This window comes from Triturus cristatus, chromosome 5_2 (assembly GCF_964204655.1).
Source record: "Triturus cristatus chromosome 5_2, aTriCri1.1, whole genome shotgun sequence".
Lineage (NCBI taxonomy): Eukaryota > Metazoa > Chordata > Amphibia > Caudata > Salamandridae > Triturus > Triturus cristatus.
This window is the reverse complement of record NC_140588.1, coordinates 930975137-930996192: the sequence shown is the minus strand read 5'-3', so window position 1 is coordinate 930996192 and position 21056 is coordinate 930975137. Positions and strand designations below refer to the sequence as shown.

Sequence of the window (21056 nt, the reverse complement as noted above, 5' to 3'; positions counted from 1 at the left end):
TTTTTGCTTCTCTTAGCGAACATCGGGCATATATACAAAGGCATTGCGCCACCAGAATGTCACTTTTTCTGACATTCCAGTGCCGCAATGCCCTGCTCTATATTTACATAGCGGCAGCGTTAAGCCACTTTGCGTGGCTTAACGCTGCTTTGTAAATATCGTCCCCTTTCACACAGGTATCTGCATGAAAGTGGCGTGCAATGGGTGTTTTTGTGGGCATTCCACCGCAACACCCATTTTGATGCTTTTGACAGATGTAGAATGGGAGTGCACTGGGTGTTGCTGTCGGAATTCCACCGTGACAACTATTGCTTTTGTATGTTTTTTGACGGATTTCTAATTATCTGTAAATCTGAGGCAGTGCCAGAAACTATCGCCACTGAATAGCAGGCACTAGATTGGAGCAAAGGGGAGAAATACTTTTATTTCTCCTTATTTTTGCTCTTTTTATGTGTACAGCATTCTGCAGCACACATAGAAAGAGCAAAACACCTTTAAAGATTGTTTATGTACAGGAAGGTGACCCTTATTGCATATTAACAATCATCCCTGCAACACAGGCACTCTTGCACCATGGGGCAAGGGTATCTGTGTTGGCACTAGGCAGCTTTTTATAATGCCAGCGCAAGTGAAAACACAGGGGTGCATTGTATTCTTGTAAATATGGCGCACCCCTGTGTGTGCGCAGTACAGCTAAATTGCTCACAGAGCCACGCTGCGCCATTTCCTAGCAAATATACTCCACCATATTACCACATACACCTACTTCTTTATGTGATGTAACTCCTGATACTACATTAGCATATAACATAAGTCTTTAATTTATATCTCAGCTACAAATTATTAGATCAGGTTGGTTTACCTTTCTTCCCAGAGCTACAGCAATTGGAAAGTCCAATGTGTTTTTAAATATCCACAGCAATCTGTGAATGCTAAGATGGCATAAATATATCATGCAACCCACTTGACCTTCTGTGATACTACTGTCTTATAGCATGACATGAATAACGTAAAAGTCTTTTGTATGTTAGAGTGGGTAAGTAACTTCGTGCTTATCTATAGATATTCCAGCTAAAACCTACTGTGATAAATGTCTTGTTTTTGTCAATTGAGAAGTGTCCAACAATTCTTCTTCATTTTTAGGTCATGATTTTCTTTCATTCTTTTAATATGATGAACCCTGTCCCACATGCTATTCAGACAATTATATGCCTCTTTGTTATATTTATCACCTTCTTCATACATCCTAAATGTAACCTGATTGAAATACAAATACAGCCACTCTTCATATTCTAACTCTCTGTAGGTTTGGTCACATATATTGTGTCCCAATTGTGACATAGGGTGTGTGTAAGATACTAGGCTATTGGTAGAGGGGGTAGAAAACCCACTCAAGCAATAAGCGCAATCCTTGTCAGACTGAACCATAAAAGCCTTTATATTAACATTTACTGAATCCTCAGGTAGCTTAGCACAAAAACAGTCAGCATTAACTTAGAGGCAAAGTATAAAGTATGTATGTAGCAAACAAATAGTAATGAAGTAGAAACACAATTATTTTTTTAAATTTACCAATTTAGAAAAATGTTATGGCTTTTAAAAAAAAAAATGAGACCAAAATGACAAAAAATCCAAATAGTAGAGCCAGAGATTTGCAATTTTAAAGGTTTTAGTAAAAATATCACCATGAAGCAGAAAGCGCTTACTGTGGGTATCTGGTCATGCTAGACTCAAGTCACAAGTTCAGGTGGACCATGATGGAATGTGTGCCAGATACAGGGGCCAGGTTAGGCACGCTCAAAAAGTTACCTTCTCAAAGTCCGACACAGAGTGCAAAACTGACAGATTTCCCTGGAGGAGCCCAAATGATGCCAGTAAAGGGTCCAGGACCTGGAGAGGCACCTCTTGGGAAACAGAAACTCACTTCAGTAGAGTGCACCAGGGCTCCGACATGTCCAATTCCTTTCTTCTTTTCAATTCCAAGACCAGGCAGGTCCAGTTGCAGTAGGTCAAAGGGACAGTTGCAAGGGTGTCTCTGGAGCTTGTTGTATCGATTTAGCTCAGATGTGGAGGTCAGCCTACTCACCCATTGAGTCACTCTGGTAGTCCTGGATTCAATCCTTATGGCCAGCAAGATTGGTTCAGTACAAGAAGGCAAAAATCTGGGGAATGTTATGCAAAGCATGGTAATTTCCAATGCTAACTCCAAATCAAAGCTGGTGCAAAGAAGTGGCAAGCAGAATATCATGTGAATTTCCTACAAGTATGCTACGCAATTGCTGCAAAATTACACATTGTACATGACTTATAATTGGATTGTTCTCCTCAATTTTAAATTCTCTTATATGGCACATGCCAGTATCGTGGTAAAGAGAGGTTTTTAATGCAAGCATGATAATTACATATTTTGATCAAACTTGCACAATGCAGCACTGCTTCTTTTTATGAGGCACTGTTTCCTTTCAAACAGCACTGCTTGTTTTCAAGCAGCGGTGTACTGTGCTGCGCTGCATGACTGATAATTTGTGGCCCAGCTTCATTTTGAGGGGGAGGCAGTGCATGATAAGGTGTGGGGTAAACATTAAGGGCGTGATTAGGATGTCGGCAGTCGGACCACTGACAGCCACTGCGGCAACTGGGAGACTGCCTGACAAGCATGCAGAGGTCCGACCACCATATTATGATCAACCAGCCGGGTTGGTGGTCGGAGGTCAGTGCTACAACAGCGGGGGCATGCCGTGGCCATGAAAAAGGGCCGCAGCACAAACTGCTGCTGTGCAGCACCTCCTTGCAAGTCATTGCACTGTGTGTCATGCACCATGCCGTGCATGGCACACTGTGTACGGAGGTAAGTGCAACAGAAAGGGAGCTCTACATGTGCCCCCACGAACACTTTTGCTTGGCCTACGATGACTGGGGCCCCTGTTTGAAGCCCCCCAAGCCCTTTCCGACAACCTCTTCATGGCAGGGTTCCCGCCATGAAAATGCTTTTGGAAAAGGATATCGTAATCCCAATGGCCGTGCCTACCTTGACATTGCTGCAATTTTGGGACACTCCACTGACTGCCGCACCATTGGGGTCTATGCTCCTGATGGATGGCGTGGTGTTGTGTCTGACAGCTGTGGGTCCTACCACCAATATAGTAATACAGTGGTCGGACAGAAGGGCTGTCGGCAATCGGACTGCCAATGATGGGCTTTCAGTGGTCCAACCGCCAAAATTGTAATCAGGCGCTAACTAACCAGACATTCATAAAGCATAGTAAGAGATTTATTTGCCCTGCAGTACAAACAGGGATCCTCAAACAAGTGCTTAGCTGGTAACCCTTTAAATATATTTTTTTATTAAGATTAAAATGTTCATTGGCTGGGTATCACATTTCTTGGATAGATGTCATGTGCCAATAAACAAGTTTTAAGATTCACATTGACTAAAGTGTTACCTAGGTGTGTGAGCAACGCAATGCAAAAGGTGGCATTCATTTACTTACCAATTCGAAGCAGTGTGTGTACAGTTCTGAAGATTTGGGGCCTGAATATGATCTTGGCGAATGGGATACTCCATCACAAATGTGATGGATATTACGTCCGCCATATTACAAGTTCCACAGGATATAATGGAATTGTAATTTGGCAGACAGGATACCCATCACATTTGTGATAGAGTAAACCTTTCCACTAAGATCTTAATCAGGCCTTAGTAAAAAAGGGTCAACATTTCCCTAAAATGCTGACCGACCATTGTGTATGACCCTCTGCTACTTCAGCATTCTGCAACATATTTGGATAATATTTTACCATCAGGAGCTCTGCTTCTCTTTTAGGGAATGCTGGACGAGCTCTAGGAGAACTTCCGCCATGGCAATCTGTGTGAGAGCAAATGCCATTCTCAGGCATTGATAGAAAGGGACTGCCAAAGGGACTCATTCATGGGTGCCCTTATAGAATCCCCCAAATGTATTATTTTCATGTTAATGATGAGGTTATTTCACAGCAGCAAGATAAATGAAAACTCTGGCGCTGGAGACTGATCAAAGAATGATAAATCACGACCAGATGGTCTGCATATAAAACAATATTCAGAGGTGTTCTTTAGTGCAGGAAGGAAAGCAGCCTCTCTTTTGCAGGGCAACTGGCTTCTGAGTCAGAATGAGGGAAAATAGCAGTGGAAAGGACAAAAATGCATCTTCATAGCAGTTTAAGTCCGAATTGTATCTGTTTATGTGCCCTGCACGTCTAGCTGAACATGTGCACTGTTTATTGGCTGGAAACGCTTTATAAAGAACCGTACGTTTGAGCTGGAGACTTCATGTAAACTGCTGTCCAGATGTAAACAAAGAAATAATATAAAGCAGACCTCCTTGTGAAAAACCACACTCCAAATACATGGTGCATCATGCTTTTCTCAATTTGAAATCTGGTTTGCTCTCTTGGTATGAAATTTGCTTTTAATATTTGAAAATGTCATTATGTGTTCTTAGATTGGCCTTTGAGTGTATCTCACACAATTTCTCTAGAGAGTCTGTACTGAAGCAACAAAAAAAAAATATTTGGTGAATTTCGAATAACCCTTTGTTGTTTGGGTCTACCATTAATTTGCAATCAATTACCCCTAAACATGAAGCTTCATCAGGGTTAGGGAATAATATTGTAATTGTTTGAGGCAGTGTCCTCTTATCACTTCCCATAATCCCTTATCTACTACAAAACAATCTAAACCAGTGGTTCTTAACCTGTAGTCAATAGGTACGTTAGGTAGTATAGAAGTTTATTATATTAACCAATGATTACAATAATAAAAAAAATAATTTCCAATGTCCCCTTAAAATGCATTAAGATTAAGTCAGTAGCTATTAAAAAAGAATAAGAATCACCACACATTGAATAGAAGCAATATATGTGATCAGTGCCAATTCAGTGGGGGTCCACAGAGGTCAAAAGGTTACAAATTGCTGATCTTGACTAGTCTAGTCTGTCTAAGGTCCAGTCTCGTTATCTTTCTCCCTCACTCCTGAATTAGCTATGCTTTTAAAACGTATTAAGTTAGCAGACTATAGTAAGGTGCAAAAATATAAACAGTAGCCAAATCGTATTCCAAACAGAATTAATGGTGGCATGTTAGGTCATTATGCCTATGTTTTATTGCAATTCATGAATCACATCCTCAGTTAAATAGTTTTCATGTAATGTCATCCTCCATTTATGTATCTGCAGAGGCCTGGTATTCTTTGAATGATTCATAAATAGGTGATGATCATTAGTTGTGACCAAAAACACAACACAAGCAGGGATCAAGTTGAGTAACCGTAAAGATCAAGGTCAGATATATCATTAAGCATGCTTAACACCACCACCTCCTCAGCTATTGCAGACACGAATAACAAATCAAATTCCAAAAATCTGATAACTCATGTCATAGAATTTGCATTGGTACAAAAACCTTGAATACTTTTCATCTGGAGAACACTAGTTCCCTGCAAACTTAGGAGGTCTGGCAACATAGCATACCAGTTTGGTTAAGATACTATCTTTTGATCAAGCAACAAATGGGTTGTTAAATAGTAAAATAAAATGATGGGAGAATGTCACCTGCTCCTATCACTTGATAAATACAAACTGCCCCTCTAATTTTTATTTACAAAACTTTGAAGTGATAAGTAGTACAAAGCAATGTTCTAGACCAACTTTTGTCTGGTATTAATCCCAGAAAAAAATTCTTTTAAAAGGGACATTGGGTAGGGGAAGCAACTCAGAGCCAAATCTATAAACCATTAAATTACCTGAAAAATGTCAGGAGTTATACCTTTACATTATTTAATGATTGTAAAGAAATATGTTTGCATATTCCTACACCAGTAGTTGGACTAGACTTGAAATCTTGGTAGAAAGCAAAATTATCAAATAAAGGAATTTGTTTCAAACCCACCATTAAGGAACGTGTAGCATTGCTGAAAGACAGTAGAATCTCCTGCTCAACCAGTCTAACATTGACAGACATTCAAATGAACAATCATGAAAAATTTGCAATAAGAGCACCTATACACAAATGTACTCAGTGCAAAAGAACACATATACCTATTAAAAGATAAGTTGCTTTAGAATTTCAGTGCTGAAGATAAAGACTAAGAGACTTTTCTTTATAATCAACCTTCATTGATATAACTGTCATTTGGAAGGGAGAACTCCTTTTTTAGATTGTGTGATCGTAATATAAATATTCTGCCAACGAATATGTGTGTTACCTTTGTCTACATATTCCATAATATCTTGACTTCTTTAAAATGATTGAGATAGTTGCCCATAATCCTTTCACTTGTGTGCTCACAGTGTTACATAGACTGCTGGCACATAGCCTTGCAGCCACACTATTTTGATTGAGCAACCACAAGTATATTTGACATGATTATGCAAACTGTTACTATTACATATGCATGTACTGTAAAGTCCTGAAATTTTTCATTCCCTGTGGCACAACGGTGGTAGCAAAATAGTTTGGGGAATTAGTTTCCCAAGTACGTGAAAATTTACATCATTGTTTTTAAACGCAATTTAATGAGGGTTATGGCAATAAGATACTTGATAAATAATGGGTTACATCAGCTGACATGTAAATGTCCAATGCAACAGAAATAAAGGATACATCCATTACAGCCAACATAGGAGTGAGAACTATCAGCAATGTGGTAACTAATGATCTGCTAGTGATTGAAGACATGCAAAAAACAATGGCAGCAGAGCTGGACAGAGATATATCAACAATATGTAAAGCCGGTGAGGATAAAAGCAAAGGAGCTTATTACAAGTCTGGTGATTCACGGACCGCCAGACTCGCAGTTCCGACCATCCTATAATGACCTAGGCTGTCTGGCCGCCCTGGGATCACCGCAACCCCCAGGGATCAGAGATTCCTGAGGGCGGTGCAGCAGTCTTGAGGCCAAGCATATTATGAGTTTCGTCACTGCCACACTTTTAATGGCGGTACAACTGCAGTAAAAATTGTGGCAGTGAGGAAACATATAGGGCCTTACAGGGCCCCCTGGGGCCTCTGCGTGATGAGGTGAATGCAGGGGGGGCACATGGTGTGCCCCTGTCTGCATGCACCCCCATATTCCTGAATGGAATGAAGTGCACAGCCTTGTGCCTTTCAGTTAGTGCAGGAACATGCTTTGACATTCCAACGGCGGTGTCTATTTCAAAGGCACTGCCATGAGAACGCCAAAGAACTGTCCGCCAGCCTCTTAAAAAGTCATAATCTGTCAGGCTGTCTGTTTTAGCTTTGGCGGTGTGGGAGTGGGATGGCAACGTGGCATCCCTGCTCCCACACCGCAAAAATCATAATAAGGCCCAAAGACATCAAGGGTGTAAAACAAGAGGGAGGGAACAAAGGGGAAGGAAATCAACAATTAACTAAAGGTTAGTGGGTAGACATTAAACCTGAGCAGGAAAAATGAATATGATGCACTAGGGCTGGGAGGGGAAATATTAAACCACTAGAGCCCAACTAGTACCGTCCCTTCCTGACAAAGTACCTGGTCAATTCTAGTGATCAGCACCACACCCTCCAACCAATCGATACATCAGGGTGACAATTTACATCATGATAGCTTAGAAGTTTTATACATCCACACAAAATAGTCTATCTTACATTAAAATATCTGCAGTAATTCAAATTAGTACTGTGGTAAAGGTTTAAACAGAAAATATACACGAAACCTTGTTCAATTATCATTCACAACAGAAAAAAAATGAGCAAAAAATTAAACTATAATGTATAAATAAAACTTTTTTTCTCAGCATTGAACTTTGCTGTGTAACTGATTATCATGTTTATCACATTTTTTTCATTATTTTCATTCAAAGTTTTATAAATCCCCTTGACCTTTTAATCCTGATTCTAGTGTACTATAACACACTTTTGGTCTCATTTGTTTTATTCCCAGTAAGAATGAATTGATGCATTTTTTTCAAACATCCCATTTTCATTTCTTGAGCACTTCTTATACCATCATTGGCATATACATATTATATGCTGACTGTAAGACTTGATATCCTTGGTATGGTGTTGCCCCAAACATTATGCCCTCACTCCCTGGTTCTTGCTGCACTCATTTTCGTTAGTCAAAGCATTCTGTGAATTTTACCCCTAATAATCTGTGCCTACTTGGGCTCTCTCCTTCAAACATGGTCAAATTGAACTACACTAAATTGAAACGTTTAACTTACTTGTAAGTCCTAGTAAATGGTACTAAATGTACCCAGGACATGTAAATTAAATGCTACTAGAGGGCAGCAGCACTCCTTGGGTGCCATTCTCTAAAGCAGCCTGTAGTGCAGTTTTAAACTGCCATTTCGACCTGGCAAAGTAAGCCTTTAACCTTCCTTGTTAATACTTATTCGGTCACACCTAGGGTAAGCCCTAAAAGATCATAGACATGGTATTTAAAAAGTAGGACATGTACTTTTATTTATTACATGTCCTTGCAGTGTCCTGACAGTAAAAAACTCCTAAAAACATTTTTCACTGTTGCAAGGACAATCTCTCCCATTGACTGACACAGGGTTATCTTATTAAATGTAATAAGATCTAACTTCAAATTGGGAGCTGATAGAGATATACTGTTTACAATCAAATGAATTGTGATTTTAAAACCTCTTTAATATTGAAGTCGGATTTTAAGTTACAATCCTGAAATTGCCACTTTTATAAAGTTGCCATTTTCTTGTCCCAACAAACTGCGCCTTTTAGAAAATATCCTAGGTCAGATGACTATGAATGGCTCTGCTGTTGGGGTTTGTTTATTGCTTTCAGACAGTGGGACAAAGGAGGCTTAGGTATGGACAGGATGGGTCATCACACAGGTACATCTGAGAGATTTCAACAAGGAGTGAGAACAATTAAAACGTAATAGTCTTAGAAAAATAATACATCTTGAATTATTGGTTCTCTGGCTGTAAACCCAATATTTCGAACTGCACCCACTATCCATTTCTGATTTTAACAGATATTTAAAACATTGACACCAGTGCAGGAATTGTGAAAAACTCTGAACCCTACAAAGAAGGATCACAATTCCAAGCCCTCCAGGGTAATGCAAATGGGGTGATAACTGCATGTGATAACTGTAACTGCATGTGTTAATAACTACAGATAGCTGCATATGATAAATATGGCAACCCCAACAATTTCCCTCATGTCAGTTTCGAAAATTTAAGCCAGCCGAAATTAACAGAGGGAAAATTCTCCTGAAAGTACTGTGACATGTAAAATGTGGTGTGGTATGCACTGAATTCCACTTGTTATGGTCAATTTCTGGGAGATGACTCTGGAAACATTAAATACCACACACTCCAAGGTCAGTATTTTCTGGGTCCGGAAATTGCTACAATCGCATCTGGGGCACTAGTAATTAGGTTATTTTGGTTCAAGTAACTTTAAATAGTTACTTCAAATTAACTTCTACATGTTCTCTATCAGGCTGATCTTTAAATCTAGGAATATATTTACCAAGGTTTGCATAGGCGATTGTGCAGCACAATTGTGCATTGCAGCCACAAGCTTTTCTTATGTATGGTATATCACAGCTAGAATTTGTGTTGAATTTTCCCATTGAGTGCTGATGCAAAACGTTAATAACTCTGCACCCTACACACCTACCCTGTCATTGCCTCCCACAAAGGGACTATTTCACATTTATTGCCTCTCTTGCAAATACTAGATTCAATACTGCATGTTCACCGTGTCTCATTGATGGAATATGTCAGTTCACTCCCAGTCTAATCTAAACTTGTAATAAATCAATCAATCAGTCAATTTGTATAGTGCACTTGTCACCCGTGAGGGTATCCAGGAGCTGGTGGCAGGGTCCGGCGGTTCAGCCAAAGGGCTAGAACTTCAATGACTTTTTGAACTCTGGAAAAGATGGGGAGGTCCAGAGATGTAGGGGTAGTGCACCTATGAAATGCGCTTATATTTGTTAATTTACTCTTGCCTGTATTCTGAGTGTCACAGGAATACCATAAGGTAAAACTTCCTGGGGAAATATATTCCTGCACCTGGCAGTTTTTGCCCAGGGTGATTTTACCACCTGATTCTGAGTTTTCAGTTAGAGCTGGTGAACAAAGTGCAAATGTGGTTTTACAACACCTAAAAAAACACCCACACTTTTTTCACCATTAGTGACCTCTTTACCCTACACAACATAAATCAGAATCCGACAGAGACACTGCCTGCATCGGTTTTCCACATGGGGCTTCAGTGGTTAGTTTGAGCTGGGGGTTGCGGGTGGGGAACACCGGCACTCATTGTTGGGGATGGGCTTTCATTTGCCACAGTGATGTGTTCTGCAGTGCAGCCATAAAGCCCTTTGATCGGTTAATGCTTGTCAGGCATAATCTAAGCGATGATTTTTGTGGGTCACTTGGGAAAACTGCCGGGGCCTTCAGTGAACACATTGTACAGCTGCAGGTATAGGACAGGCTGGAATTAGAACCACATCACATCTCCTCCGTCTCACCACCCACAGATGATCCCTTCCGGCCTGTCACTGAAAGTTTGGCTCTACTAGTGCAGAATCCTTTACAAGTCAAGCCTTGGGAAAGGTTAAAAAATATAAATTATTCTGTCTCGCATTTCATTAACAGGCCTGGCACGCCTTCCCCGCTATGGGTTCTATAGGCCAGTCATTCTCTGAGAAAGAAGGACTATTGAAGGTTGGGTGGCAGGAGAGGGCCATGGGGTGAAAATAATATGGGACAGGAGAGATAAAAAGTATAAAATCAGTTTTGATGATACTGAAAATAAAGAAGGGGGTAGTGGGAGATCAAGATGGTCTGAAGGAAGACAAAGACAGAAAGAGGAGGGAAGGACAGAATAACATATAGGGAATAATCTGTAGTATAAGGAAGAGCGACACGTGAAATGAGCAAGTGCAGGAGAGAATGTGAGCACGACAGGAAAGGGTAAAAGTGGAAATAGCGGAATAGAGAAGAGACAAGGGCAAAGAAACAGAGGCAAGGAGAAGAGAGGGCCAATGGAGAAAGGGAAAGAAGAATGGTGGAAGACAGGGGAAAGAAGCGGACAGAAATAGCAAGAAGGAAAGGAGAAATTAACACCTGAGAGAGAAAGGAGTGTATAAGGTGTAAAGACATAAGGAGAGAGGAAATTGGATTATAGGAGGATGAAAAATAAAGGTTTTAGATAGAAGATTTGTGTGGCGAGGCAGAGAGAAGCTAAGCCAGACTGGTCTACAGGTTTCTTTTTCGGTTCATGTCCTTCATAATGTTCAGTGGATCTGGGGAAGAATCAGTCCTTTATCAGGCTGTCTGATGCATGACTACTCTCTGCAGGATGACTTCAAAAGTTGAAGTTGCTAACAAACGTTACTCCAAAAACTGTGCATTGAGCACCATAAATTGGATAATTGTATCAAATATGATTTATAGGATATGGAAATGGCAAAACTGGCAATAAATTAAAAAACAAGCTAATTAGGGCCTGAGTAGGACTCTGGCGGTCATACTGCCAGCTCGCTGCGGCAGCGGTCAGGAACACACCGCCAATCCACCGGCATCGTGACCGCCACATTAGGAGATCACCACCGTGTTGGCGCTACCACAGCAGCTGCATGCTTTGGCTCTAGGAGAGAGCCTGAAGCCAAAGCCGGCCGCACTGCTTCACCTCCTGCAAGTCGGGCGCAGTTTCCATGCACCAAGGCGTGCATGCCAAACCGTGCATGCACCAACTGTGCTGGCATAGAGGGGCACAATATTGGTTCCGGCCTCAATCCACATAAGCTTATTTGCCCTGGGGTCCTTTTTGTGGCCCTTTGCCTACCTTTCTGCCGACCTTTTCATGTCGCTGTCCGACTCATGAAAAGGTTGGCGGAAAGGCAGGTCGTAATGTGGTCAGAAGTGCAGGAGCAGGGACCACCTCCATTGTACGCCTCTGCCTCGACCACCACCACCGCAGTAGCAGGAATTGTGGCAGAGGTGACAGTCCTGAAGCAGTCCCCATACCCTGCTCATAATACGGCGGTTGGACTGTCAGCTATGCAGGCGGTCGGACCACCAGAAAGCGACCATGGTTCACGGACATCCAGGGTTGTAATCAGGCCCTGAGTTATTACTACCCTTCCCCAGCTCAACCTACAATAAAGGATAATATATGTTATTGACATTTTCCTAGTACTACCGGCCTGTAAGGAAAGTGGCTTTGCTGTAGGTTTTTTTAACTAGTGTGATGGATCCAATGCATATTCACTTAATAAAACTATAGGAAAAATGTATTTTAATGAGTCTTTTTTAGATTTGTTTACAGTCAGCTGTAACTGTCTGATAGGCAGGCCTATTGTTTGGTCTACATTGTATATGCTTAGAAAGGGCTCCTTGCTGGTGAATGGCTGGCTATGCTGTCTATCTCACCTTCCTGCTCCTGATGAAAAGGCTTTTCTCAAGATTCTTGTGTTTGTCCTGCCCACGAGCATTTATGTCTCAGAGTGTTTTGATGGGATGAAGTATTTTTCCAAGGCTGATGTCAGACCTTATTTGCAGAGCGGTCGAGGGAACATTTTCTGTTCCTTTGTTCTCATCTCCCCTCTTCTCCTTAATACTCTATGCTCCCCTCCCCCATCCTTCCAGCATGCTTTTGGTCCAAGCCTCCATTTTTTTTAAAAGGTTTTGCTATTGGGCCTTGTACAAACAATATAAAACCACATGAATACATTAAAAATGAGAAAACTACAGGGGTTACTCTAATTTCCAAACATGAAAAAATGACCACACATGGAAGGGCAACTTTCCTAAGTTTTAAAAACAGTGGAGGTAACTTTAAAATATCTACCTGTGAAGATAAGGTAGATAGTGTTAAAGAAAATAACTATGACAATAATAAGCATTAAGTTTATCTTGCATTATTTCATAGCACAGGTATCCATAAGGACGTCCTGTTCGGGCACAGCATCATTCTGGTGACGCGCCCATTGACACTCGGCCATTTTAGTGATCTCCAACTTCTGACATCTGTTCAGACACCCGGTTAAACCAGAGTTCATGCAATTTCCATACAAGTTAAAGAATACACGATTTAAAATAAAAGCCTCTCAGACGCTCCACACTATTGACTCGTTCGCCAGCCACGCGACAGTCAAGGCAACTATGTCGTAAGTTGCCATTTAATAGCTCCGTTGGCATCTGTTGTTGCTTGAAAAAGACGTGTTTAAAACTAAGGGGCATATTATCAAGGACGGCGTTAATATGGCTAAAGCGGCGATAATGAGCTTGATAATATGCCCTTGAGAGTTCCAATAGAAGTCCATGTTCTGGTGTGAACATGGGCTTCTATTGGTATTCTCCTAAACCGGCGATAATTTTAACGCCGTCCTTGATAATATACCCCATAATTCCCAATGCAAGATTATCAACCGCGATATGATTTGGAGGGCAGAAGCGAGAGAGGCTAGGCGTCTGAATACTTCTTCCTTCCTCTTTCTAAGTATGTAGTTGAAGATAGACTGCAGCTCTCAGATTCTGGGTAGCCTGAAGCAGTGACAGAGCAAAGTGGCACGGGCCCTAACGCCAGTGAGCAAACTTCCCCGTGTACCCTGGATGGATATCAAAAGACATCCGTAACTATGGGCCCCTTACAACATGTCACCGGTGCCGATGCACCTGCCGCACCAGTTATGGTACGCCACCTACTTGGAATAGCTTCTTTTGTCATGATTTGGGAAGTAAAGGTAAAGATATAACTTCTAAAGGCAAAGAATCCACACAGGAGCACGAGCCGTCGAGCTGCTGGGGGCATGGTTGGTCCCCGGAGAGTGTGGCGTGTTGGAGACGGGCCGGCACACACAAAATCATTTCATCTATGTAAAGAATGCTTGGTCCACGTACCCTGTAAAAAAGAACCCCGGTCGTTTTTTTTATGACCCAATGTCTGTCTCACTGGTGCCATTTCCATACTTCCCACCTCGTAGGACTTTCCACCTGCATCCCCATCACCCGCTTAACCCCCACGTGTCCTTCCCTTATCTCTGAAAATGTGTACTGCGCCTTCAAAGTCATTTATAGGTCAACTGAACTCAACAAATCAGGGTTATGATGGCGAATTGCTGAACATTTTGGGCAATACACTACTACACCCTTGTAATGCAATGTAATCATTACGTATCTATTTTGAGCATGTCTGCTGCTCGTGGACTAAAATATTGGGGCAGATTCACAAGCCCCTTGCGCCACTTTTGCGTCACATTTAACATGTGAAAAGTGACGCAAGGCGCTTGTAAATCTTCCCGTGTTCGCAACGTGTAAAGCGCCCCTACGCAGTTCACTCGACTATGTGTGCGCTATAGTAAAAACAGAAAAAAATTAATATGCGTGACCACTTTCACGGAATTCAAAATTCACACAGCTCATCAATAGGATAAACATGTATATTATTAAACTATCGTATTCGCACTAGGGAAAACATATATGATCTCTTAAATAGTCCTCCAGAAACACAGTGTTCCTATGTGCCGTTCTGACGCACGGGGCGGATACTCACAGCACGCACAGGCAGTACACCCCGGGCACGCTCCCGCTGTCTCGTATCAAGTAGCTGCCGTCCAGCCCCACGTCTGTTAACAGCCTCTCCCCGGTCTCCCGGCTGATGCTTCCGTGATAAACTGGCAGCGCCTGCATGCCTTGGTGAGCCACTGTGTCTGCCTGCAGTGAAATGGTGGCGCGCTGGAGCTGAGGCCTGTGCGGTCTGACGCTGGAGGCAGCCGGCTACTCTTCCAGCTGTTGACACAGGTCGACTCTCTGGCCTCACCCTGCAACACCTACGACAAACAGGATACATGAGAGGCGGGACGTGTCTCGAAGAGCGAAGCCTCTTCTGCAAAAGTTCACGGGTTTATTTCGTCCTACGTCACCAACCCATTTCGGTTAGTTTCTACTAAGTAGATTGAGATTTCTATAGCCTTCCGAAGAGAGAAAATTACTCACTGCAGAAGTCACTGAAACTATATGTGAAACATTGGTATTCCGTGTGCAAAATTCGCCCACTTCTTTATATGGCACATGCTAGTTTAACGCATTCAGTTAGCGAAGATTTATGGTTCACTTTCCCACTATGGCGTTTCCAAGAGGTTGTTGCTAACAGAGGGGCACACCCGCGTGTGGTGGTGGAGGGCTAGGCCTATAACGCACGCACTGTGCCCCTTCCAGCGCAGCATGCAATCTTCTGTCACCTGTATTTCTCATAATAAACGGCCAAACCAGGCATACGGGATGGCGCAATGAAAGGCATCTACAGTACAAGTTGCCATCAATGCCCATGTGTAACAGATGTCCTACACATCACTGATAAACTGAAGGTGGTCACCTTGAACCCTTGGGCCCTCATTTACAATATGTTGCCTTCCTGCTGCGCTGCCCCATAGCAAAAGAAAATGGCAGAAATGCGCTGTATCTATCAGATATAATGCATTCCTGACCATTCCCCCTGCGCTAGCACACAAATGGCTGCCATGCGCCAAGGCAGGCACCCTCCCGCCATGGTGAGTTGTAGGGGTGATTTTTTTTGTGCAGGAAGGAACACCTTTCTACACAAAAACAATCAATGGAAGTGGTGTTCTCGTTCTATGTGTGCTGTATTCAGCAGCACACATAAAAAGAGCAAACAACGAGGAGAAATAAAAGTATTTCACCAATGGGGAGGTTTAGGCTGTTGACGCGTTTCCAGGTTTACAGCTTGTTGCAAATCTGGGAATGTGCTAAATGCCATGGGTTTTATATGCGAACATCCGCCTTTGGCACGCCTCCCCATCATAGTGTGAGGAATCTCAGCGACTTGCGCTGCGTTGCCTCACTCCATATCTACAAGGCTATGAAAAGCCACAAGGGTGTCTTTACGTGGCCTGGCAGATAGGGCTAAACTCTGTGCGTGACCTTAACGTCAGTTAAAGTGACTTTCTGGCAGCACACATTGCTTGTAAATGAGCCCCTGGATTGTCACCCTGATGACTCATGTCAGAATCTAACAGAGATCACCATTAACATATCTCCATTTCATTGCAGATGAAGTAGCCACTCCTCCTAGCCAGCTGACTGTCCTGGATGTAAATGTATGTAAATGTATGTGTCTTGTAAAGCGCACTGCTGCCCTGAGGCGTCCTGGCGCTGTAGACCGCTGGGGAACCCGTCCTGGCTATCCCTGTGAGATGGTCCCTCCAGGGTATCTCCAAGGTGAAACCAGGCATCCCCAGCGTATGTGGGGGGCCGTTGTGGAGATGAGGCAAGCTAATGCCCAGAGTTGCCGAGTGTGTCCCTGGTTAGAGTAGGTACCGAGGCGAGAATTATCGAGTCCGTTTTGACCCTGGTCCACGACCCTGCCACGTCGGGAATTGAACCCTGGTCCCTGGCCGATTCTCTGCTTACGGATCTGCCGCCTCTAACCAGTGAGCCACACCTGACGGCCATGATGTGGATATTGACCTGCCAACTCTCGACCAGGACACCATCCAGCAAAGCCTGGCCTCCATTAACACATCATCTCCGGGCGCACAGAGAGGGTTGACAGCATTGTGGGGTCTCCAGATGAACTGTCTACCAACCAACAGATACCACCTGCCAGCCCACCTAGAGCCCTGGAATTCGAGGACCCACAAGAAATTTTACAGCATACTGCGGTAGGAGTACGGCTGGAGATGATAGATGTGGTGCGGTCGGGGTGGAGACCGTGGTGGGCACCCTGGAGAGAGTCTGTAGAGGCCTTAGTCCCAATAGGGACAACACTGCGGCCATAAGAGGCACCTACTCTCTGTTCCATGGCCTCCAGCAGTCCCTGGCTAACATCGCTGGTGTCATGAGGCAGAGGCATGAGCAAATGCCCTGCCAAAGTGGCACCAGTGAGGTTGCAACCCAGCTGGGTGCAATCAGAACCATCTTCGAGTCCATGGAGCAGAAGCAGGATTCCTACATTGCTACCATGGCTGCCTACCACAGCGACGTTGCTGCTGTGTTGCAAAACCAGCAGATTCTCTCACTGCTGTGCTGCCTTATGTGCTGTCGCAGAGAAATGCTGTTACGGGCATCAGATCAACTTCTTCAGCCCCTGATGTGTGTGTGCCTGCCTTGTCTCCGGCACCTACAACACTCCACTCACAGGAGGCCTCACACACACCAGAGGAGCAAGATGTGAACTGCACTTCTTTCAACTGCAAAGGTGCCCAGTAGCATTTCTCTCTGCCACATCCCCAGTTTCTCCTTTGCCCTGTGTTTATGAGCACACCAGTGTAATTTCAACTGGCACTGTCCTGAATTTTATTTCTCACCTGTTGACCCCACCCATTTGTGGACTCTTGAGGTGGCTATCTTCCTTAATGGCAATGTGGTCTTACTCCTCAATAAAGCACTCCTCTCCTCTACATGTCCCATGACATGTTCCCCCCCATGGACGCTGTCTGGACATCCACTGGCTGAAAACATCTTTTGGAGTTTTTGTCCTATGAAGTGTTCCTGTGAACCTGTGGTTTTGCACATGTAAATGAATGCACCTAGTACAACCTGTGTGTTGTACGCCTGTTGGAGTCTGGACTAAGTTGAACATGGTGCATTGTGTGAGGCAAAGCCATCAACTACTTGCCAAAGGAACATTTGTAGATTGGAGCCAGGGACAAACCTACACAGCCAGAGGGAAATATATTTGGTGAACAGTATGTGTATATTGACTAGCAGGTAGTTACTTAATGTCACTAGTATGAAGTGCAGCAGGTATCATGCAGTCAGTGTCAATGGTGATTTAAGTCATAGCACAGGTGGATGGTCTACCCATGGATACTAGCCAGCAAACAACACTGCTGTGACAAGCAAATGATGCAAGTGTGAGTGGGTAAGGGCCTGGCATCAGTGTGTGAGCACAAATATCCCAGATCAGGGTCAATGCTTTAGCAACACCAATCCTCCAATGCATGTTGCATGTCTTGCACACACAGAGCTACAGTATTTAATAACCTGTTCCGGACTGTGTATCCATTAACATCAAGTTTGCCACGTACAGGGCCCAATGTGTTTGCAGATCCTTCACTTGATTCATTCCCAACCTGACAGGTACCTTTCTATAGCTCATTCAGCTAGTCACACGTTGACAAACACTCCTAGCAAAGCCAACTGCATGTACTTAACATAACCTATGCATATATGGTAACTCCTACATAGTAAATAAAGATGTAGACTTGTCAATAAATCAATCAAGCAGTATTTGTACAGTGTGGCTTATCTCTCCAGGGGAAATCCAGGAACAGGGGCCCGAGGGCAATTAGTCGAAGAGCCAAGTCTTGAGCCCTTTCCTGAAGTTGGTTGAGTGAGGGAGCGGTGTGGGCGGAGGCCATTCCAGGACTTGGCAGTGAGGTAGGAGAAGAAGCAACCTCTGCTGCTGCAGATGCGGGGTATGTGCGCTAGGGAGGCAGAGTGGAGGTGTCTGACAGGATGGTGGAATGTCAGGTGGTGGTTGTTGTAGGTGGGTCTGATGCTGTGGAGGGTTTTGTAGGTGTGCGTCAGCAGCTTTATCTGGTATCTCTTCTGGAGTGGGAGCCAGCGGAGACTACTGAGGTGGGAGGTGATGCTGGTTTGTTTGGGAAGGTTGGGGATTAGTCTTGCTGCCATGTTCTGTATTGTCTGAAGTCGTTTGAGGAGCTTTGATGTGGTTCTGGCGTAGAGTGTGTTTCCGTAGTCTAGTCGGCTGCAGAGTAGGGCTTGAGTGACTGTTTTTCTGGTGTTGTCGTGGATCCATCTGAAGATCTTTCGTAGCATGTGGAGGGTGTGAAAGAAGGATGATGGCACTGCACCAAGCTCTTGTTTCATGGTGAGTTGGTTCTCTAGTATGATGCAGAGGTTGCAGGTGTGGTCAGTGGGTGTCAGCGCTGGTCCATATGTGGTGAGCCACCAGGTATTGTCCCAGGATGAGGTGTCTTTCCGAAGATGAGCACTTCTCTCTTGTCCATGTTCAGCTTCAGGCAGTTGACTCTCAACAAGTCGGTGACGCTGGTCATGGCATTGCGAATGTTGGATCTGGTGATGGCTGGGTCTTCTGTGAGGGAGAGGATGATTTGGGTGTCGTCGCGTATGAAAAGATGCTGAGTCCATGAGTGTGGATGGTGTCAGCCAGCGGCATCATTTAGGTGTTGAAGTTGGCAGGGGTAAGGGAAGAGCCTTGGGGAACACCGCAGATGATGATGCTCCTGGATTCAGAGGTGAAAGGTGGAAGGCAGATCCTCTGTGTGCGCCTGGTAAGGAAAGAGGAGATCCATTTGAGGGTGTTGCCATGGATGCCGGTGGAGCCTGGTGATGAGGGTGTGCTGGGATACATTGTCAAAAGCCACTGAGAGGTCTAGAAGGATTGGTACTAGACTTGTAAGTAGCAAACAATGATATTTAATGTAACCTTCACAACTACCTAAACTAGACTGACTAACTTATCTAACCTAACCTACACTAACTTATTCTAAAAATCATTTACACCTACCTTACTATATACATTTAACACAACATCATAAACATCAACCTCCCACCCCATCCCCTTAATACTCAGCATCATACAAAGACAGCAGAAACTACGCCTATACATTAACTAACTATTCATATGATCCTAAACAAAAATATATATATTTTTGTTTGTTTTTACATTTTTTGTATTTTTTATATACATATATAAAACACATCAACCCTCCACCCACTAAAAACCTAACTACCCCTACCCGCTAAACTTTAACCCACCCCACCTAAACCCTTCATACTAACTAACCTGCAGTAAGCTAAAACAAATATATATTCCCTAAAAACAACAGGATCCCTCTGGCTCATTGGATGGTGACAGTCACTGCACAGCCTGCTTGACTTTCTAGAGGAGCCGAATAACTGTATCTATCTTGTGTGCCACTCTGTACTTGAGGTCCAAAAGTTCCTTCCTCACATCCTGCTGAAAGAAGTCAAGCTGTTCTGTGACCTGAGTGTGGGGTATGGCTGGTAGTGTGGCTGCCCTTCGGAGGTGCTTGCAACAGCTCCTGCAGAACCACCCTTGTCTGCATCAACATCCTTGTCTTTCGTACGCCTGTTCAATGTACGTGGTCCCTGTGGGAAGACACCCCATTTCCCCTTAGCCCTCATCTCAGAAATGACTTGCCCATTGCCTTATAGGACTTTGCCATATGCCAGATGTGGCGGTACCGTTCCTCATAGATGTAGTGTTGCCTCTTCTGCTCCACGGTCATGGTGTCCGTTTAAGCAGAATGAAAAACTCTTCAAACAAAGGGTAACTAGGAACAGGTACAGTCATCCTGATACGTAAATTCTTTTGCAATTATCACATGTTGCACTTCCTAATACCAAAAAAACCCTCCAAGGTTGAAGTGAGCATACATCTGCCTAATATCTATCATGTCCAATTTTACTAATGCCCAAAGTATCAATGCTTATTAAATGTTACACATTGCAATTGCTCCCTCTTGACACATCTAGGTATTACCATGTCAGTACAGAGTATGCTTAGGAACAATGCTGTTTTTGTACCCAAGGTATGGTACACTTGTCATCTTTACTGATCATTAGTGTCCCGTCTGCATCCTCCAATGGCCTTGATCCCATTGAGATTAGCCAAAGTAAGATGAGCAATCTCTGCAAAGTACATGTAAGGTGTCTCAACATTGGATCCCGGAAATGGCAAGGACACATATCTGGACACATTCCTACCTACACTTAACATGTGCCAGGTAATTGTTCTAAGAATGGAGGGTGTATAGCTAAGTCACTTTACACAGAGATGTATGAAACATCTCATATATGAAGTCCATGGTGGACCATGCCACTGCTCATAACATGCTCACAATGTAATAGCAGGTATCTTATTACACAGCCTAGTGTCTGTCCCTACGTTTCAGATAATAATGTCACCTTGCAGCACTTCAGCACTCAGTACATCCATGTGATTGGTGTGTGCATGCCTGCTCTACATCTCATCTCAAAGGTATTATGTGATGTAAATAGTAATTGTTGTTCACAGTTGGCTCCTGTTTGTGAAA

General features: G+C 43.4%; 1 protein-coding gene across 2 annotated transcripts in view; it reads right to left on the bottom strand.

Moving 5' to 3' along the window:
- Positions 1-14858, bottom strand: part of SH2D1A (SH2 domain containing 1A) — a 684773-nt gene extending 669915 nt beyond the window's left edge. Inside the window, exon 1 of one of the 2 annotated variants that reach the window (XM_085608137.1) lies at positions 14543-14858. In XM_085608137.1, the coding sequence (XP_085464263.1) occupies positions 14543-14679 (137 nt within the window). In that variant the 5' untranslated portion in view covers positions 14680-14858. The remainder of the gene's footprint in view (positions 1-14542) is intronic. The other variant, XM_085608136.1, reaches the window with a different exon arrangement.
- Positions 14859-21056: the final 6198 nt, after the last annotated feature.